Source organism: Patiria miniata, unplaced genomic scaffold (assembly GCF_015706575.1).
Source record: "Patiria miniata isolate m_02_andy unplaced genomic scaffold, ASM1570657v1 HiC_scaffold_23, whole genome shotgun sequence".
NCBI classification, from domain to species: Eukaryota; Metazoa; Echinodermata; class Asteroidea; order Valvatida; family Asterinidae; genus Patiria; species Patiria miniata.
The window spans coordinates 4,207,924-4,230,822 of NW_024037062.1; the positions used below are offsets into that span (position 1 = coordinate 4,207,924).

Below are 22,899 nucleotides of genomic sequence, written 5' to 3' on the forward strand. Positions count from 1 at the left end.
TTGAGGCCCTTTAAATAACTTCCTTGTAAAGTGTCGTTTTTTATTTTGTTTTGAATTGAAATTAAGGGAAAACGTAACTGTTTTTTTAATTGCTGGTGATAAAAACGTGGGTAGGTCTACTCCAGTTTCCTTTCGTTTCATGACTTGAACTATAAACCGGCCGTGCGCGCGTGGTGAACAGCGCCACCAATATCGCGTCAAATAAAGTATGTAATCATTTATGACGTGGCGCAGCCATTTTTCTGTTGCTGTACCCTGGCTTGTACGAACCGCGTACTTGCTTTTTTAAACTACTGATTTAGCATTTTAGAATCACTCATCATCGCCTATGTTTTGAGGTTTTGTAGATTGACAATACATCCAAGATGTGGAGGGGAATTTTAAGATTATCTTGTGTCCTTTCTGCCGTGTTTCTGACTGTTAAAGCAGATGAACACACCCATACAGTAAGTTGTGATTTTGTGCCGCTAGCATGCCATATAATTGGTTACACCTCTATGTTCCGACACCCCTATGTTCCGACTGAACATATTCCTATTCCTAACCCTAACCCTAACCCTAACTGGGAGTAACACAATCTAGGTTGTCGGAACATAGGGGTGTCGGAACATAGAGCAGTCACCATATAATTTACTATTTAGACATGGTAGACATGGTAGACGAACTGATTGATTTGTTTTCATTACTTTCAATTTCATGATTTAAGGAAAGAATTTAAAATTCGCAGTGGCTATTGTTACGGCAGCCGTAACGCATTTCCCATTTTCTATCGTTATTATGGTAGACTGCAACCTGGCAACTTTTATAAAAAAAACCTGACAAGAAAATATAAAATTAGAAGGAAAAAAGTGAATTTGAACTTTATGAAATTCGGACTTTATTTCCCTTTTAAAAAAAATCCTCCAAAGCCTCAGGTTAGAAAAGGAAAAAAATTCGAGTGCAAAACTGAGATTCGAACCTGCAACCTCGCGGTGCAAAATCCTACCCTCTATCGGCTGAGCTGGCGCACTGCTCGATAAAACGTGGGGAAACAAATAATTATATACCTGCGTGAGTATCAAAAAAATATCGTAGAGGGCGCTAAACAACGAGTGCCGTAACGATAGCCACTTCGTTTAAAATTACAGTCTGTGTCACTTTGTCGATTTTACACTAAGTCTGTTGGGATGAGTGATGAATGTCGTCAACTTTTTTGTTTTGTCTTATTTAAACAAAATTCTCGTTCTCGAAACTACACTACACAGTCACAGACAGTCGTTTTCCTAGTTGCGGATAGCAAACATGATTCAGGCTGCTTTCGCCCCGGCCCAACTACTCCAGGAATTCAAGTGACATTGGTTAAAAAGTTTACCTTGAGTGATGGAGATACTACACAATAATTTTCCAAATTTAAGCTCCTTTTAATTTGACTTTAGGACTTTAAATGTACCGATGCCCTTTTTCCTAGTAGAGTTCCGCATTGATTCAATCAGTTCCGAACCTAGCCCCACTAGTCATTGCTAGTGTGGCCGCGGTATGCTGCGCTGAACCTCTGGCCACACACCGTGGTACCGCGCACTACTGAGGACGAAGTTTTCAAAAAAATTACGGTCAGTTTCTTACATATGGTTTTATTCTATGATGTCTTATCTATCACTTCTGAGAAGCTTAGGTGTAATGATGTTCAATTTTCCGAGATATTCTTGAATCTTTCTGGAGCCCATATGCACTCGTGAAACGTCTAGCGACGGCTGTTTCCTGTACCATGCATATATCGTCTGGGGGCCACGTGCACTGATCACTATTCAGGATCCACGGCACAGGAAACAGCCGTCGCATTTCCAACTCGCGCCCTCGCTCGACAAGTAATTTGCATAAACGCGACGTCACAGCTTGAGGTCATCTCTCGTCACATTCAAAATGGCTGCCATCACCAGACGTTTCACGAGTGCATATGGGCTCCAGAAAGATTCAAGAATATCTCGGAAAATTGAACATCATTACTCCTAAGCATCCCAGAAGTGATAGATGGGACATCATAGAATACAACCATATGTAAGAAACGGACCGTAATTTTTATGAAAACGCCCTCAGTAGTGTGCGGTACCATGGTGTGTGGCCAGAGGTTCAGCGCAGCATACCGCGGCCACACTAGTGGGGCTATTCCGAACCGATCAAACACTGTACTAGGCCTAGGCCTACTTCGCGCGAAAAAAAAATCAAGCGAGAAAATCTATTTTTCACCCAGATCCTGAATCAAACACATTACTGATAGAGTATATTTAATTTACCAAAAAAAGTTCATTCAAGAGAATTCCAGCAAATTTTTAAAAGAGAAAAACTTAAATGATTTTGAAACTTTTGTCTGCAGCGCAACGGCACGAACTTACACACGGACCGAAAACATTGGAAAGATTCCCATATCTGGCCATGGCATCACTTAGCTTGAGTAACTCCAGCTGAAGTGAATTCCTGATGAGCTTGTTAAAGCTGGAGTTACTCAAGCTAGCCATCACTCATTTTTTCCTTCAGTCACCTATCAGTATCAGCCATCAGAAAGTGATAATATGTCCTAAAAAGTCAAATTTAGCAGGGAAAATATTGAAGTATTTACTGAGAAAACAATTAGAAATGTTCAGACCAGTCTCATACAGTTTGTGCACAGGGTGACAAGTGATGGCCAGATACGGGAATCTTTCCAAAACATTTGACACAGCACAGAATACGTCACACAAAATCGATTAACGCACATGTAGTTGGGTCGTAAGTGCACGCGCGATCCTGAACTAGGCAAAAACATACGGTCATTCCTTGGCGAATTTTCAAAAACTAGCGACCCTATAGTCCCATAAATGTGACGGAAATACTGGACTACCTCCGTATTTAATGTCACACATCCCACATGTGGTATATGCAAGGAGGGTCCCGTTGCTAGGGGGAGCCGAAAATTAATTAAAGATCCAATTTATTTTGTTAGCAGAAAATCAACCCAGCTATAGTATGACTGCTAAATAGCACAAAATCGTTAAATTTGGTATCTTCAGAGGTCTAGTTATCCAAAAGTCATGGTAATTTGTCTAAGAATGCAGACGGTTTTGAAAAAGCATGGCGTCTCTGATATTTACCAGACTGTTTCCCGGCCACCCTTCTTATAGTCAAAAGGCCAATGGGGTCAGGGAACCAGACAAGAGCTTCAATCATCCACTGAGCGTGCGTCAACTTTGGCAAAGCGCACCGCTGCTGTTGCCTGTCATTCCAAAAGCTTTGAAGCCCTCTGCAGTGAAGCGCGCCCTCTTGTGTGCCCTCTTCATCCGCAGCCGCATATTGCATCCGGGTACTTCACAGAGCGCCAATCAAGAATTTTGTTATTTCTAAAAAATGACATTGTCAACCTAAAGCAGACTTCTCTCACTGTAATGACACCTTCTTGGGGTAGAAATTACGATTTTCCTACGCGGTTTACGGGCCGGTTAGTGCCGTGCAGCACGACTTGCGTGCTCACGGTAGACATGGTACATCGGGCGGCGGCGATCACCGTCTTTATTTTCGTGCTGCGTTTTGTCATTGTCATCGTCATTTTACCCCCAAGTTTCCCTCAAAAATTCAAAACCTTGCCCTTTATTTATGACATCCTATATGTTCTGAATGTGGCCAACTAGTTTGGTTGGTCAAATAAGTTAAAAGTGGATTTTGTAAACGCGGTTTACGGTTGGTGCAGTGCGATTCAGCGTGCCTTGCGCGTTCACAGTACATCGCGGTGATCGCCATCTGTATTTGAAAGAAATGTTGCAACCTGACCACTTAATTCTTCATATATCATATATCATTATCTTCATATAAGACATGAATCTGGGACTGAGAAACATTTCCAATTTTGTTAGGAAATACTTTAAAAAAATTCTTGACTCTCCATAGACTTTGTACACAACCGCTGAAGTGGCGTCAGGTTGCAATATTTTTTCCAAACAATTTTTCAGCAAGAACCAACGGAAAGAATTCCGTATATGGATGTCACTTATCTGCCGCCAAACACATAAATATTTACCTCACCTTATGATTTCATTGAACTGAAAACATCTCGGGAAAAAGGTGTTTTTAGAGCTCATTTGAAGTGCACACATCGTTCGGACAGCAGACACAAGTTGTAGGCAGCCATTTTGACAATGATTGAAGAGTGGTCTGGAAGTCTGCGGTGCGCATGACAACACACTAGGCCGAATGTCATACACGTACACATCTATTTACATGTACACGCAGGTAATTTGATAATCATATATTGTTCTTGGCAGTACACAACAAAAGAGGAAGTTGTATTATGGATGAACACCGTGGGACCATACCACAACCGACAAGAAACCTATGGTTTCTTTTCCCTACCTTTCTGCCGAGGACCCAAGAAAGACATCAGTCATTATCATGAGACATTGGGAGAAGCACTACAGGGAACTGAGCTGGAATTCAGTGGACTGGACATAGATTTTGCAAGTATGAAACGGATTCTCTTTCACTCCTTGTTTTTAATGAATATTTGTTATGGGGCAATTCCACACCAAAGTGACACCAAGAAATTCAAATACATGTGACTTAAACAAATTTGGCATCAAATGAAAGCTAAAAGTCTATATTTTCAAGATTTGAAGTCGGAATTTTATTTTTTATACATTCCGGTACCAAAAAATAGGATTATGTAATAATCCTCTTTTAATCCTAAAAATGTGATTAATAGTGATATGAAAGTATTCTACCAGTAGGCACACAAAATATGTACTAATGCCATCAGTTTCTGTCATGAGAAAGTATTGGTCTTGAAAAACCGACTAAAACTTGTTTTTAACATTTTGCGTAATTTGTTTCGCTTCAGTGACTTCTTATATTTCAGCCTTCGAAAATGTCCTTCCGTTACCGAAAAAATACATATTTTTAATTTATTTTTAAAACTTGCAGTATGAATGCATTGAAAGTTATTGTGCAAAGCAAGTTTAGGTAGGCCTTCAATATGACATTATAACTGACACTGCTGTACTTCTCATTTTTTAATTACAATTAATTAAATCACGTCCTTCCGTTACCAAATTGGTAACGGAAGGACGGTAACGGAAGGACAAATCGTATTTTTATCAAATGTTACAACATTTGCGCTCATGTTTGAAAAATGAAAATCACTGCAAATACATGCATGTATAATGAGCATTGAAAGGACATTCATGTGACCCACCTTCACAAAAGCAGGATAAGCAGACAAGGTGTTTATTACAAAGGAAGGCACAGGCATGTACAACATGTACAATGTACATGTACATATATGCCGATGTACCAGTACTTGTACATGTATGGAGTTGTTGCAGAAAATCAAATCATAAAGTTGCTGCCATCAGCATTCATGGACAATAGAGAAAGATACGAATTCTGTGAAGCCATTCCAGAAGCAAATTAAGTCAAAAATGAGATGGCAGAAAGTACCGGTACTTTGGGGGACTTTCATTCAATTTACATGTGTAAGACATGTGAGGTGCAATCTTTGACAAATTATGCCCAAGTTACAATTTCAGTTTGGATGTTTATAAATTAATTGTTACTACTCTAAATCATTATAATTTGATTTCAAACATTGATTTTAGAGTTTAATTAAAAGCAACACCTAACTGAAGCCATCAGTTCTACCAGTAGATGTTTTTACCTTAAATGTACATGTAGGCTGGTCGGCCCCCCCCCCCCCCCCACCCTTTAGGTAAACCTTTGAACCTACCGATATTATTATTAAAAGTTGTTGGTGAACATGTAACCAATATACTCAAGAGTTCAAATACTGTGTATTTCAACTTTTAAGGATTGAGGTGATGGGTTTGAAGTATATTTCTGTAGTAGTCCTGTGTTAGTGAATTATGTGTTTTGGGTTGTTTTCGTTTTTCTTTTGTTACATTAATTAGCAGGCTTCTATCTTTATCTCAATAGTTTCTTGGGTATAATTATTTACGCCAGGTCTGCATATTGTTGATTTCACATTCAGTTACACATTTCAGCAATTTGTTTCACTTGTTTAATTAGTGTAAATTCACATTTTGTTCATGCTATAATTGAGTAAACCTTTTGTCCTTCCGTTACTGTCCTTCCGTTACCAAATTATAATCTGCTTAAAACGTTGTAATTATATTACCGAAACACTTAAAGTCAAATGAAAGGCGGTATAGTATAGATAAAGCTTCAGGGATTCCATTTCCTACCTTTAGAATATAATTGCCCCATAAAATTCACAGAGTTTACGCAAAACGCGAGTAAGTTAGAAAACCCTTGTCAGTTTTACCGTCCTTCCGTTACCGACCCCATTAATATTCATAATTCATAAACGGGAGGCATTCATGCCCCCCAAAAGTGTGGAAATTGAAGGTAGCATTATAGCAATACAATTGTGACATTTGTTTGCTGTAAGTATGAACAGTGTCTGTGATACACACATTTGAAATTTTGTTTAATGAGTGAAAACGTCCTTCCGTTACCGTGGAATTGCCCTATGGTCTTCTTTGTATCGGACTGACTGACTGTCACTTGTGTCTATGGTGCTTGTTGGTGGAGAGAGTCGGGCAGTGTTATCATATAGGAATACCTTGTACAAGGCGAAATCCAGCCCATTGTGTACACAAGATGCATGAAAAACATTGCAGTAAAAAGCCATTCTGACTCAGTGGAATAGGATTGTGTGCTGTGGGACCAGCTTGCCTTGTCTTGTTTTCCTTTCAAAGCCAGAGAAGCACCGTACATGTAGTTCTGCTTTCGGTTACCCTACCTACCCTATTTTGACAGCCCCTACCCTAATATTTTTTGGGGAAAATGAGAGGAAAAAAACCCGGAAATCATCAATTGCTACCTTTTACCCTTGACTACACGCAGACACCTCCATATGATCGTACACACAAAAAAAATTGCCAAAAAAAATCTTCCCTACCTATCTACCCTATTTTCAAATGCCATGTAATTGGAAGCACAACTAAGTTTTTTTGTTTGTCCCTATACATGTATATTATTAGAGCCATGTATGGTGAGGCAGACTATTGTGTTTGATGTTACCAATATGCCTGTGAGTGTCAATGCCTCTCCAGTGTTCAACCACACATATTCTGTTGCAGCCTTGGGAAAGTGTTGGCTAAATATTTAAACTTTTCAATGATGCATACGTGATTGTTTACCAAACATACACCAAATTGAAACATGAGTTCTTATCCTTAGTTGATACCAGATGTATGATTATGTTATTGAATGGGATAACCAACTTTCGGTACTGCAACTTCCATGACAACACTTCAAGGGGCCCCATAAGAACTGAATTGAATCCAGGGAAAAAAAATACTGGGCAAAAACCCAGGTCTTGCTTTGTTTGCATTTTGCTCTCAATTTAAAGTTCAGTTTAGTTCACTTACTCAATTCAAGATTGATTACAAGAGTTACAAAATATGGCAAATTAGGATAAGAGGTGTAGGTCTTGCATGCAGGTGAGAGAAAATTCACGGAAATAAATCTTCACATAGACATCATAATGTATGTTTCTAAAAATGTTTAAAAAAAAAATTCAGTTGTATTTTTTTCTCCACTTTTTCCCATAATATGAATTGTGATGTATACAGTGTAATAGTGTGAATTTGTGAAATGGTGGACTTTTCTTGCAAATAATTGATGACACGTGTACAGGTTACAAACGATGCATAATTGATTGGTTCAGAGAGGACGTAGCATATGGCTCTGTTCTCAACATAGAGTAAAAACATTATTTGTTGACATGTCCCAAAGACTAAGATCTTTGTGAGCATAAATTATTGCACACTGCATATGGTTTGGTATGATTGGCTACAGTACAATATATAAATGAACGTGTACCCTTCTACGTATGTGCACAATTCAATAAGGTGGTTTCCAGCTGTTGCTCAGGTAGATCAATTTGACTGGCTGTGTATACTATAACTAGGCTTTCACTTTCATGAGGCAGGAATCGAGCCATGAATGCGTGTTTTGCTAAACGCATACGGCAGTGCCTCCTTCAAGCTTCCTGTTCCTGTTCTTGTGTGCAGAAAAGAACTTGGGCATTTCATAGAATCCATATGCGCAAACCCTTTTCTAAAAAGGTTGAAAAATACTTCGTTCAATGAGATAATCTTCTCAATCCTATTGATTGTGACATTAGTTTATTTGACCTTGGATTAAACTTCTTATCACTCTTGAACGTTTTGCAGCATATGAGAAATTAAGAGGTTTTCCCTCCCTTTTCTTCGTGTCACGGAAATCCAAAATCACCAAATTTTGTGGTTGCGTGTTTGGCAAACCAGCAGTTTACTTGGGTTGTGCATACCCATGACACAACGTGGCTCCTACATGTAGGTGTACATGTTCTTGCAATTAATGGTTACCTACTCTCTCTAATATTTCATTGCAAAGATATCTGCATAAATTTTTATGCCAAGCATTTAACACATTTTTGGGGGGGTTAGGTTTTTTTTTAGAGAAGGCCCCAAAGAAGGTCCTGTACATGTACATGTATGTGTCAGGGCACATACGCAGCCATTTCGAGGTACACTGTACATTATGTGCATTACATGCAATTCCAATGCCAGAGAAAATCTCCACTGAAGATGATGTTGGTTGGATTGAATGATTTCTCGCCCCCTTGTCCTAAATCCTTTGTCATTTTCTTATTCATAATCATTACACTAATACAGATGGTGATATGAATTGAATGGTTTGCTTTATTTTCAGCTGATGTACCACAGACCAAGTACTGTGAGGTTGAGATGTCAGAGGATTCTTACAAAGCCTTTGTATATGCTGTAAAGAATCATTACTGGTATCAGATGTACATAGATGACCTCCCCATCTGGGGTAAGTCTGGACAAAAATAAAAGATTGGATTGGAGTAACAAGTAATTATATATTCAAACATTTTTATGTTTTCACATTATTGTCCATGTTTGCAACTCAGTTCCATTTTAAAAATTGCAAAATTTATTGTAATTTGAGTCTAGATAAAGAAACATGACGTTAATACATAAGTCTGTATTGAATGTTGAATGATACAATTCAAGAAGTAAATGTAAACCATTACCCCTTGGGATCTTTTATTAAAAGTTTTACAGGGCCAACATTTGAGTTAAATACTATATTGTATGTGAACAGAACCACAAACATCATGCACCTAACAATCTGAAGCCTGGATTCTAAACTGTTCTCATCTTGTGTCTTTCAGGCATTGTTGGTGAAGTTGACGACAACCCAGAGAAGGGACCAGACTATTACATTTGGACACACAAGAAACTGGACATTGGTTACAATCTGAACCAGATAGTAGATGTCAATCTGACGAGTGAGGTTAAGGTCAAACTGGAAAAGGGCAACAAAATTCCATTCACATACCAGGTAAGCCCCTAATTCCCTAGGTAAATGTATAAATACTTGGAGCTTTCCCAAGTCCATCAATATCCATCACTTTGAGATGTGTACAAAAGACTTGAGTACCAAATGCACCAACAATCCACCAAAATCCAGCAGTGACAGTGCTAGTGGATTTTATTGTAATGGATTCAGTAGTAATGGCTCACATGCAAACTGAAAACTAATATTTCACATGTACATGTAGATGATACTGTAACCGAGCTGCCAAAATCCACCAAAAACCAGGGTGTGGATTTTGATGAATCTGGGACGGTTAGGGTTGAAATAACTCAAGATTGTTGGAGTAAACCCATCTCCAATGCCCTTGAACTTTTTTTGAGTATTTCCCTTTCTTGGCAAGAGATAGTTGAGGTTGGGCAGTGTTAATGTGATCTAAATGTCATAACTTTTCCTGTTTTAATCAGTGGTGGTGGTGGTGTTGGTATTGGTGTTGAGAGTACAAGAAGATTCCATATTACACCATATTACATAGTTTTCTAGTTTAATGTTGGAATGTAAAGTGACTTGGGCGTAGCAGCGCAGTGCAGCAGGAAATTAGATCAGATGCTACTGCATAAATCTCACTTGTTATTGTAATCCCAGTGATACTTCACTGGGTACAAAACCAAGCCCACTCCATTTAGAAATTCTACGGTACATATCGCACTGTGCAGTCGGCCATCTTTTTAGCTATTGAGAAACAGCTTTGCCATGGTGCCGAAGTACATGTAACATTTTCCTATATGTACTTTATAACTACCTGAAATAGAGATTTATTTTGCCTTGGAAGTATCCATAGAGTACTTTGTTATTAATTTAAGTTTTTCTTTTGGCTACAGGTGAATTGGAAGAAGTCTTCAGTGAACTTCAAGAAACGTTTTGATAAATACTTGGACCCCAATTTCTTCAACCACAGGGTCAGTACTATTTTTTTGCACATAACTAAGGTAGCACTTGCAATTTAACAGACTCTCATTGTGGTTACAACAATGTTGTTATCTATAATGCAGGAATCTATTCAAGTAGTTCAATCTGATGTAAAGGGCCCTGCATAGTTACATTCTAAACTGTTAGTTTATTTGCCTTGAATGGACCCTTTTAGGTGAGATTCTCCTGATTATATTCAGATTTCCAATCACAAAATAAAAACTTTGTGTGAAATTTTGGAGTTTCACAAATTTTACAATTGAAACCGAGCACAAAATTACTCTAAAAAATTTTTTACACTTGAAATAACAGATGGAAACGTGGTGTTCATCATATTGATAACGTGGTTTGCAACCGAGTCCGCCCCGAGTTGTGTGTTTTGCACTACATGCAGCACTTTATATGGAATGCAGTATGATTCAATGACATATGCACTTTATTATATGCAAACGCATTATTCATTAGTTAATATGGGAACTTTCAGCTTTGCACAAACCAGTGTCTCATTTGTTAAAATTTCAGTGGTTTTGCTTTGGATTGTTCTGACTGTAGGCTTAGTTTAAATGAGAGAATGTACGACATTCCTGGATATAAATTCAGCAACTCCTCTAGTGTTTAATTCAACAATTTCTGGTGTTTCTTTTGTTGATTTTAAATCCTGTAATGTCTGTTGTTCATAGATTCACTGGTTCTCCATCTTCAATTCCTTCATGATGGTCATCTTCCTTGTGGGTCTGGTCTCCATGATTCTTATGAGGACACTGCGCAAGGACTATGCCAGATACAGCAAAGATGATGACCTGGATGATATGGTACATGTACACATTAATCCATGAATCCTAAAGTCTGAATTTTTCCATTTTGTAAAATCAAAATTCCGTTTTCTTAAAATTGAAACTTCCATTTTCTTCGGCTTTCTTAAAAAACAAACACCACAATCACACACAAGTTGACACAACACGGAAGTTTCGCTCTAGATGTCACCGCACGCACGCACACACACGAGGTAGCCTGCTGGCTGCGCGCAGGGCATACAGAAAATAGTGCATGAATACATATACGTACATATATATAGCCATGGTATACAATGGAGTGTCGTTTTGTGATGCATAATTCATGACAGACGGCTTGCCTGTGCACCAATCAGGGACCACTGTGCATGCGGTGAGAGCCAAGTAGGCCTTTTAGCAGCCGTGATATGCGGGCGACTTGGCAGTATTGGTTTCAAGACGTTCTTTGCGGTCATTCCGCATGTTAAATCATATTAGGCCGTGTGTGCACAGACCGCACTGCGAAAGGCATCATGGAACCAAGACTAGCAATTTGCATTTTGACACGAACTCAGCTGGTTCCAAATGAAATACAAATCCCCGCAGTACTGCCGTGTTACCAGTGATGCTGATGTTGCAAAATAAGGTTGTGTCCGAAATAGGCTTCCAAAGCTATGGCTTGTGTTTGCCGGCATATTCTAAAGTCCGCAGTCCTGCACGATACGGAAAACGGACAGAATTTCATGGAAAATAAGGACAACACTGCCAAAAAGATACATGAAAACTTGAAAAGGAAACTAATAAACAGTATTCGTGGTGTCAGTCTTCTTACCAAATGCACATCGTAGCGGTACTGAAGCGATCGCATGGCCAAGCGCATGCACGTACATTATGTACAACGTGATGCAACATCAGCATCACTGGTAACACGGCAGTACTGCGGGGATTTGTATTTTATTGGGAACCAGCTGAGTTTGTGTCAAAATGCAAATTGCTAGTCTTGGTTCCATGATGCCTTTCGCAGTGCGGTCTGTGCACGCACGGCCTAATATGATTTAACATGCGGAATGGCCGCAAAGAACGTCTTGAAACCAATACTGCCAAGTCGCCCGCATATTACGGCTGCTAAAAGGCCTACTTGGCTCTCACCACATGCACAGTGGTCCCTGATTGGTGCACAGCAAGCCGTCTGTCATGAATTATGCATCACAGAACGACATTGCATTGTATGCCATGGATATATATATATATGTACGTATATGCCCTGCGCGCGGTCAGCAGGCTACCTTGCGCATGCGTGTGTGTGTGCGGTGACATCTAGAGCGAAAGTTCCGTGTTGTGTCAACTTGCGTGTGATGTTGGTTTTTGTTTTTTAAGAAACTTGAAGAAAACAGAATTTTCAATTTTAAGAAAATGGAATTTTGATATTACAAAACGGGAAACTTTGGACTTCAGCATATTCCCTTGTAGTTGTAATGATCAGAGACCTAGAAAATAACTGTAGACGAGGGATTAGGTTGCAGCCTAACATGGTTGGTAAATTGCCAGGGGTGATTTCACTAACCTCATTGTAACTTATGATACAGCCTTGTATTTACGAGGCATGTCTGTGCTACGAAGGATATTGGACAACAAAGCGGGCAAGGTGAAGCCTCTTCATCATCAATTGCTCACCAAAACTGATGGCTTCATTGCGAGAAAATTGCGAGAAAGTAGTTTAGAATCTTTTTTTTTTTTTTTTTAATTAATACTTGGTAAACCAAGAACTCTGAGCATGGTTTTACTTGACCAGTATGCCAATCCATGAGCACTATTTTGGGGAATATGTATGCACATCCCAGGAAAGGGAAGTTTACTTAACGAGAAAGAGCTACATTTACAATTGTTTCCAGTTCATTATATAATACAACTGAAAAGAAAGAGATGGAAACCAATATGGAAGTCAGTGAGTGTTGTTATCTAATTCATTTGTATGTCATTATATCGCACATCTCTTACCGGGAAATGTTCAACATGAACAGACATGGCACATCGTTAGTGTTCGTCAGGACACTAACTTGTACATAGAGTGTATAAAGTTTCCCCAGCCAGTAGTCAAATATGATAAATTGTTATCAGTTAACTAAATATTCCTGTTTTATTGGCTTTACCAAGGAACGTGATCTGGGTGATGAGTATGGATGGAAGCAAGTGCATGGTGATGTATTCAGACCTGCATCTCATCCCATGCTGTTCTCTGCTCTGATTGGTAGCGGTTATCACATGGCCACTGTAGCTCTTGCTGTCATCGTACTTACACTCTGGGGACATCTATACACAGAGTAAGTAACATCTCAAGATATTCAGGCGTTTTCCTGAAGGAGCTCCTCTAAGGATACCAGTATGAAGTTGGTTCAAAATACAGAAGTTCATTTGAAATTGCTCTTATAACCCTAAAAGGGCCGGGTTATTTTGACCATCTCTCAGGGGGGTGGGGGGCAGCCCGAAGATCTCGGCCATCGAGTGACGAAAAATTGTGAAACTCGGTACATGCATAGAGCAACTCATCATAAACATACCCAAGAAATGTCATGACAATAGGTGAAAGGGCTTTGGAATTATGGCTAATTAATTATTCATATGTACGAATGGTAATTCTGCTCTGTGTACACCATGTATGGGAAAATTCAGTTTTCATGGCGCGTAGCGCTGGAAAATTTTTTGCTGCGTGGCAACCCGTGATCCGATTTTTATGTTTTTGGTATCAAAAATCAAGGCTCGAGGCTAAAAAGTCGTAACAGCTCGGGTCGCGAAAAATTTTGTTAAAGGCTATCGCGGAAAAAGTTGAGGGGGGGGGCAGATTCCACGCCCCTCCCCGGCCCTTTTAGGGTTAAGGCTACGTCGCCTTCCTGATGAGAAAGTCAGATTGAAACTCTAGTGGACAGTCATATACCCATTTGGATCAATCTAGATCTGTCAGCATGTATACAGTCTGATAATAATTCCAAAATTCGAGACATTAGCTAACTGTTTATAATGAAAACAGCATGAATTTCCAATTTGGAAGAGTTGCATTCCATTGAGAACCTTAGTTTATTTTTATCCTTATTCGGAATGATTTCTGAAAGTGTTCTGATGAAATTGAAGTTGATTTTTTTAATGGTCTTTTAGAATACATGAAAACCAAGATGGTAAACATACATGTAAACTAGTGTATTATTCAGGTAACATCAACTCTTCTTACTTCTGCTCTATCTGTAGCAAAATATCCAACGATAGATTACATGAGTTTGTATGTACCCTATCCCTTGGGTACACCTTATTTTTGTAACACCATTATGACCAGCTTGAAGGACGATGCAAAAACTAGGTTGGACTTATACACAAATCAAGCTCACTGTGAACTGAGGATAACTGTTTTGTCAAATGCAAAACCTACAAAGAATCGTTTTATTTTGGTGGTCTGTAACTTGTTTGTAAAAAACAAATGTTGTGATTGAAGCTGTTTATGTATTAATAGTTAAAGCAGCAGACAAAAAGTCTCACAAAATCCACAAGCGCACAATATTAATAATATTCAAATCATTATTATTTGTGATGAAATGGAGACGGTTCACTAAAATGGCTAGATAAATTTGTGGAGTATGACATAATGATAAATTCTGAGTATTGAGACCAATGTTGAAAGCAGTGCCTTATTTGCTTGTTTGCAGTCGGGGGTCCATCCTTAGCACCAGTATCTTTGTGTATGCAGCAGCAGCACCTGTCAATGGCTACTTTGGTGGTGGTCTGTACTCAAGAATGGGAGGTAGGACAATGAGTTGGTTGCTGACATTCATGTAGTTTATATTGACCTGACTCTGACCTAGTGTTATCATGTTGAATGATACTTCAGTTTGCTGTTGTGCTAGATTTAATAGCGGTATAGATTATAACATATTAAGGCTAAGAGTGTCAGACATATTAATTCAAAGGAAAAAAATATATACACAATGTTAAAAAAAAAAAGTGACTTGCTGGCATCTTCTTTTTTTTTCACTAAAGAGGATTAATCAATGCCTCCTTTGAATGGATGTCTGAAGCACTTAGTAAGGGCACCTGTCTAGATACAAGCTATGCTGGACATTTAAACATCTATAGCTTCATTATTGCATATAACTTTGGAAACTATGCAGAATACTGAAGCAATGACAATCTTAAGTAGAGAGCCTTTTACTTTTGTTTGTGTTATCAATGAGATGTTGTGCTGGTTTCAGACGTTAATGTTGAATGCTCTGAACTGACTTTGGTATTGTCCAAAAATATCTAGCAGTCAACAAGTCCTGTTTAATTGTGTTTATACCAGCCAGACCTGATCTCAGCAGTAAACAAGATATCTTCCATTCTAGCATATTTGTTTTGGTGCTGATGGAGTCAGACGCTTTTACACTTTATTTGCTTTTTTTGTATCGTTGGATTGTTTGAGTTAGATTGAGATTTCGGGATTTGAGTTAAAAGATATCATTTGCAGATTTGCCCCAATTCAGAATTGATTATGTGTCTGTATTGGCTTCCCTTTTCTGCAAACAGAAACACTGTGCCTGACCAGTTACTGTCAACTTATAAAAAAAAGTTATAGTGAGGTTAGGCTCAGTGACATCAACCTGCAATTGCAACCTGTCAAGCAGTGCACATTTTCCATATTGATCCTGTTGGTTTTTTTAGTAGTTCAACAAGATACCATTTATGTTCTGAATATTTAAATCTGCTAATTTCAGCACTTTGTGCATTTTTTTATTTGATACCTATGTTGGATTCACTGAAATACGTTGAAGACTACTTAATGAGGCTTATGTAGGTATCACATACTCACTCCAGGAGAATGCCACTGTATTATTTTTCTCTGCAGTTCATTTGAATCCCAATTTGGGTTCACTTTTCCAAACATTTATTACTTTTGATTGGAAAGAGAACCTATTACATGTATTACAAGTTGCCTCCAACAACAGTATTAACAACAGTTAAACCATAAAGTCTTCCGCACCATATTGAGTTTGTTATAGCAATGATCCATGTACCGTATATCAAAGGCCTCTATGTAACTTTTGATGATGATGGGTAACAAAAAGTCCTTACTTGGTGTTCATCTTTTGGGGGATGTTTTGATTTTTTTGTACTTGATCATATTAGTCAAACTTTGGAACGAACCGATGTGTTTTATAATTTTGTTGTGGATTAGGCAAAGTGTGGATCAAGCAGATGTTACTGAGTGCCTTTCTGCTGCCCTTCCTTGTGTGTGGCCTGGCTTTCTTCATCAATTTCATAGCTATTTATTACCATGCATCCCGAGCCATCCCCTTTGGAACTATGGTAAGTCTGCAATCGTAGAAAAGATGTACAAGCTAACCAGTGTTTCAGTGGGTAAACTGTAAGCACCTCAATATATCGATATTAATAATTATCCGATATTATTTTGATATTGATATCACCGATAGCAAATTTTGTAATCATATCGTAAATATGTCAGATAATAGTCAAAATAAATCTCCCATTTGTGCCCCTTTGTGTTTAACGTTTGCTGCTTAGTGAAATAAAACTTGGCGGGAACTTGTGCTTGTGACTCAAAATAAAAACATCACGAAATGCCTAGTGACGTCGCTTTGTGCTCTGCTTTCGCTGGAATTCGCAGTCTCCCCAATGTAAAACCTCAAAAGAAACCGCCCGTTCTGGACAAACTGCCAGTGCTGAGATTTGTTTTAAAAGTTTGAGCAATATGCTCCAAAAGAAAGCTGTAGAAAATTGGGACTTTTGTTTTTAATCAAAGTGTCATCTTGATGGTCTTTAACTTATGGGTGGCATGGGTGGCTTGTGCGTAAAGCGCTTGCCTCTCACCAATGTGGTCCTGTTTTGAATCCTAGCCGTGGCTTGTGCGTAAAGCGCTCGCCTCACCAATGTGGCCCTGGTTCCAATCCCGGCCGCGGACCATACATGCCATACGTGAGTAGAGTTGTGCGTTGGTTCTCTTCTGTGCCACGAGGGTTTTTCTCTGGGCCCTCCGGTTTCCTTCTCTGGGAAAATCAAACACTTTCGATCTCTGGCTGTGCTCCGTGGTCATATATTGGTTGCTGTGACTCGCTGCCAGAGGCGCCTTTACATGCCTGTGGCCCGACCGCGTTGTAGCGCGTCCTTCCCAATTCAGCTTCTCAGCTGCAAGTAAGGATGATTAGCCTCCCAAATTATTATTATTATAATACATGGGATAATCGATAATATTCTCGATATTGGATTTCCGATATATAGATTATTGAAAATTCTGATATCGATGGTGCTTAGTAAACTGAACTTTGTACAGTCCTGAAAAGGCTTTCCAGATTCAGAGATTGACATATGGAGAGCCACACACATGTAGTTCCCAAACCTTGCAGAACCTTAGGACTTGCATTCTCACTTAACTATGCAATGTGTGTTAGAAACTAACCTGTATAAGTTTCAAACTCGATACTATTCAGATAAATGGTAAAGAGCCATGTACAATTGAATCCATGTCAAATGCCCATGCAAGTTAAGGTTAGGGCTGGATTCAGCACTAGATTCAATCGGCAATGCAGTACCTGATTCATCGTCGCATTCATGCATGAAAAATTACAATTTTGGTATTCATCACCAGCTTTACCAGCATTGTAAAGATTTGGCCACCCAATGCCAAGTACATTTGCTGGAAAATGAGTCGACATCATTTTTTTTCCTACCACATTACCTCTGTTTACCTGTGAAGCAGAGAAAGGAGCATATTGATTGATGGATGCACCTGTTACTAATTGTCCCCATGCTAGGTGGCTGTGACGTGTATCTGCCTATTCGTCATCCTTCCTCTCACTCTTGTTGGCACCATAGTTGGCAGAGCTATAGCTGGTCAGCCCAACTTTCCATGCCGGGTCAATGCTGTACCAAGACCCATCCCTGAGAAGAAATGGTTCATGGAACCTGCAGTTATTGTCATGCTTGGAGGAGTACTGCCATTTGGCTCCATCTTCATTGAAATGTAAGATCAGAAGAGGTGAAAAGGATGCTAATATTATGGCAGATCCCTTCATGTTGTTATATAGGAGGGATATCAATTGGAACAACACAGTGGGAAAAAATAACAATTCTGTACTAAGAAAGGGTATACAAATTGTTTTTTATCAGGGGGTTTACTTTAAAATAATGGTTTGCCAGTCACAAACTTATATATTTATTCATTGCTTAGTTAGCCCATGAAAGTCTGTAAACTTGTTTGCATCGGGGTCCCGTGGTAGAATATGAGGAAGGAAATTACTGATTATGAGGTGGCAGCAAAACTCCAGGGAACAATTTCTGGAGAAAAATTGACTGAATCAGGAAGAGACTGAAGTCCTGATCCACATTTTGACCCTACCTGTGATTTGATCCTCCCCCTAACTAGCCCCCCTTCCCCACTGAATAATTAGGGTTAAGATTTGGGGTATTATTAACCAGTTAGCGCAGGAGGGCGTGTTATCTTTTAGTGCATGTGTAAACAGATCTTGCAATGTCTATTTTCACAGAATCTTGCAATGTATACTGATTTTACTAGCAGGGGCGGGTGACAGGTTAAATTGTCAAGCCTTCCCCTTGCCTCTGGCAGTGTTTGTGTATGCACATCAGTATTGTTTTGTACACACCATGTGTTGAACTTGCACTTGGCCACCGTACATGGCCTGTCATCGTAGCAAAGATCACTCCGTGGTAAGGCCTCGGAGTGTTGCAATATATGAAATAACGTTGAGAAGTATCGTATAAATATGGTACAAATAACTCTCAAGAGCCAGTATTCGTGGTGTTTGACTTGATTTTAAAATGTGGCTGATAATTTGGCTAATCCTGTTGTTTAATCATTGAACTTGACTCTAGGTCAATCTAGAGGTTTGTCCATCAACACAACTAAACATTAAAAAAAAAATTGTATTGCACGTGCACTAAAAGATAACAAATGTCTTTCAACTTTTGCATTCTTCAAAAGATTAGCACACACTCCAGGCATGCTCAAGGCTTATCCGTGTAACTTGCTCAAGAGATTGACATTAAGGTCATATAAGTGGGTATTGGATTGACATCAAAGATCAAAGTCTTTTAAAGTATTAAATAGCGCTGAGAGGTTTTAACAATTCTTCATTAATTTGTTCTTTTCCCAGGTATTTCATCTTCACTTCATTTTGGGCCTACAAGATCTACTACGTCTTTGGCTTCATGCTCCTAGTCTTCTTCATCTTGGCTATTGTCACAATATGTGTTACCATCGTCTGTACATACTTTCTTCTAAATGCGGAGGATTATCGCTGGCAGTGGACAAGTTTCTTAGCAGCAGCATCCTCGGCGCTTTACGTCTATCTCTACTCTTTCTACTATTTCCTGTTTAAAACAAAGTGAGTCCAAACTATTTGATTTTTCTTTTTCTAAGGAAGGTTTGATGTCATTGTGGAATTCAGGCTGAAAGCCTTCCAAAGTAAAGTGCTACACAATAAGAAAAGAAAGAATGGTGGACTTTGAACAGGGACTTTGAAGAAAAGCAGAGCTTGGGCTACCACAGTGGGTTGCACAATGTGGTCAACTTATTCACTGCTGATTCTCCAATGCTGAAAATAATGCTCAGGTCACACAAAAAAAAGAAAGTGTTTGATATCGATAATTGCGGAACAAGCCGCATCTCGACACAAAATAATGATAAGCGCAACTAGGCTCATGCCACCTACAATGCAACGATGGTTCTGCGGCATTGAGGTGAACAGCTGACTTGTTAAAAATGGAGGCACACATTTTGTTTCAAACTGTGTATTTAACAGATTTTTCTATCTAAAAGGATTGTAAATTGTAGCGTTTGATGTGGCAATCAGATACTGGATAGTCATTACCAAAAATGAGTATGATTTTACTTTTACCTCATTTATTAAACCCTTGCACAAAGTCGTAACTTCACACAGGTTGACTGATTTCTGTTGCAGTGCAGAAGTTGAAACTTTTGTAATTTTGTGACTCAGTTTTTTTGAGTGCCAACTGATGTCAATCGTCTTAATATCGTCACAATTGTGCTCAGGTTGCAAAAAATTCGGCAACTGAAGAGTTTGGACTTAAGAAGCTCAGGCGCAGCTTGACTGTTCTGAGGGCCGCTTAAGGATACAATGTTAATGACTGTTTTTATTTATCCACAGAATGTATGGCTTGTTTCAGACGACATTCTACTTTGGTTACATGGCTCTGTTCAGTATAGCACTTGGTATCATGTGTGGTACCATGGGATACGTCGGGACAAGCACCTTTGTCAGGAAGATCTACTCCACTGTTAAAATTGACTGAGATCAACAACCGTTTGTATGTTGGAAGATGTCTTGAAAGCTCGGACTAATTTATAATATCCCCCAAACCTGTGCCTACATGTACACATCATCTTAATCTGCATTCACATTCTTGTACACCCCTGTCTGTTTGCTGAATTGATATTATGTTTACACGTTTGAACCAGATTCAAAACCATTCAAATTTGAATGTTAAATGGAACCCAAACTTAAAAATGGGACCTTTTAAATGTGCCAAAGGCCTTTCAGATCCTTCTACAAAGAATCAAGACGGTCTGTAAACTTTTTTATTTTACAAAGCACTTCAAAGCACCTCAGTCACCCCAGGAATTCATACATATTTCAATGACTGGCAACTATTAATGAGCCACCATACATACTGTACACAGTCTTTTGCATTTGATGTTACATGTATGTGTCTCTGGGCTAAGATCAATGCATGCGTACTGAGGCAGGCGTCAGCCTGTGTAAAGCGTTGGCCAAACATTTGAATGTTTAAACAGTGCATGAAAGTTTCACTAACTGTTAAACAACATAGATTCCCATCCTCACTTACTTATTTATAGGGTTTGTGTACAGACGTGTACTGTTGGGGCAATTCAGTGTCAGTTTAATTCACTGTATGTGAACTAGAAGAAAGTCATACGATGTCAATTCTTTTATTTGTTTTATGTTATTTTGGGTTTTTTTTAGCACAATGAGAAACTGTTGGATATTGGGTAATAAGGTTTAAAGACGTTAACATGATGGTTTCACTATTTTTTCAATTCAAACAATGTTGTTGGGAAAACCAAAATATAATCAATTATTCATGAAGCATTTTTATTAAATTGACTATCCGCTTTCTTTTTTAATATTGATTTGACTTGTGTTACCCAAGTGTTAAAGGGAATATACAACATTTGCTTTTGCTGTAATTTTCAGAAATGGAGGGATTTGGGGTTATTTTATAGCAAATATTACACTGACTTGAAGTTTTGTGCTTGTAGATGCTGGAAAACCAATAAAAGCAATCATGTTCCTGTAGTCTGGTTACCTGACCCCACTTATGATGAAACAGAGCAATTTATGGACGTCGGGGGAATTGTAAGGTTGGGAAACCAGTCTAGCTGGCTTGTACTCGGTCATAGGTGTGTAATCGATTGCAAACAAAATGCAGACTAACTAAATATGGTAAATTGGGGCAGTATTTGAAAAAAGGCCAGTTTTGTCCAACGCTGGTCGGCTGACCAGCGTTGCAAAATGACACAAAAATACCACTTTTCTTGAAAATGACAGCACACCAGGTGCCATGATTTTATAGGATACTTTAAACTGTCATTCACTAACAGTCCAGTAAGGTATTTATGATGATATGGTAGTTTTGTTTTTTGATGTTTGCAAATGTTGTATATTCCCTTTAAATTTGATTGTAATAGATAATTCTGCATGCTTAGGCACCAGCAACTACCTGCTAGAAGCTATAGAGCTTCCACAAACACATGCATACCTGAACAATTCAGGATTTTAGCTTGCTGCTCAGACAAGTAATCTTTCATTACCGTTTTACTTTGGCAAGATCAGTTCCGACGCTCATTTCTGGGACTAAAATACAGCACGGATTGTTTGATCTAAGTTAATCACTTCCACATCTAATGCAATGTTTGGGACAGCATGCTATGCCTGTCTTTAGAAGACTCGGCATGATTGCACCAAGCAAACCTTCAAATCTCATCCATCCTGTCTGTTGTATATGACAGGTTTCTGCCACAAAGTCTGAGCCTGATATAAGAATGTGGTTTGTAGGCTGAAAGCCACCTCAATGCTCTATTTCTTAGCATATTTTGCCAAAAAAATATTTTTAATGTGTTTTGTGGGAAACATTCTCAAAAGTAAATACCCCATTATACATACACCTTGTGTTGAAAATAACTCATAATTTTGTATATTTTTCAAGTATTGTTCATATTTAGTGCAAAGTGCAAATATAAGTTTGAAAACATTTTGTGTCCAACATATTGATATGAACATTGGATATTTTGGTTTTCTCCTGTCTTTAAAAATTATTCCTTTTTGTGGGGTTTTGCTATGTACATTATGTAGATTGGTCTGTACTAATTGAATAAGATGTGAATATTTTACTCGTTAATAAATGCAGAAGTAGGTTTACAACTAAAAGAATGAAACACCTTTCATTCTACTTTCTTCATTGTAGAATCCTGGCTTGTACATTTGAAACCATTTGAGACCGTACATGTTTATGGCATATGATAACGCTTCACTTGGTGTCAAGGTTGTACTGCTCCCCTAGTTTATGCAATCATTGCTCCTTTGTACTCGGCCTCAGAAATATTTTAGTTGTATTTGTTCATTAACAGTTTTTCTTGTTAGTGCTTTTTGGTTCACATTTATAAAAAGTTAGCTGAAGAAGCTCTATTATATTAGTTGCCTGCAGAAACAAAAACATACATATTGGTAGATTCTAGGAAGTCTCAGTATTTGTATGACTTGATATATTGTACCCG

The 22,899-nt window shown here is 38.6% G+C and overlaps 1 protein-coding gene across 1 annotated transcript; it reads left to right on the forward strand.

The window, feature by feature from the left end:
• The first annotated feature begins 199 nt into the window (after positions 1-199).
• Positions 200-21,206, forward strand: LOC119731087 (transmembrane 9 superfamily member 3-like). Its single transcript, XM_038204101.1, has 12 exons — positions 200-446; positions 4,269-4,464; positions 8,719-8,841; positions 9,206-9,375; positions 10,230-10,307; positions 10,998-11,129; positions 13,242-13,408; positions 14,780-14,874; positions 16,285-16,415; positions 17,879-18,087; positions 19,238-19,468; positions 20,252-21,206. The coding sequence occupies exons 1-12, from the start codon at positions 366-368 to the stop codon at positions 20,394-20,396; spliced, it is 1,758 nt and encodes a 585-aa protein (XP_038060029.1). The 5' UTR covers positions 200-365; the 3' UTR covers positions 20,397-21,206.
• Positions 21,207-22,899: the final 1,693 nt, after the last annotated feature.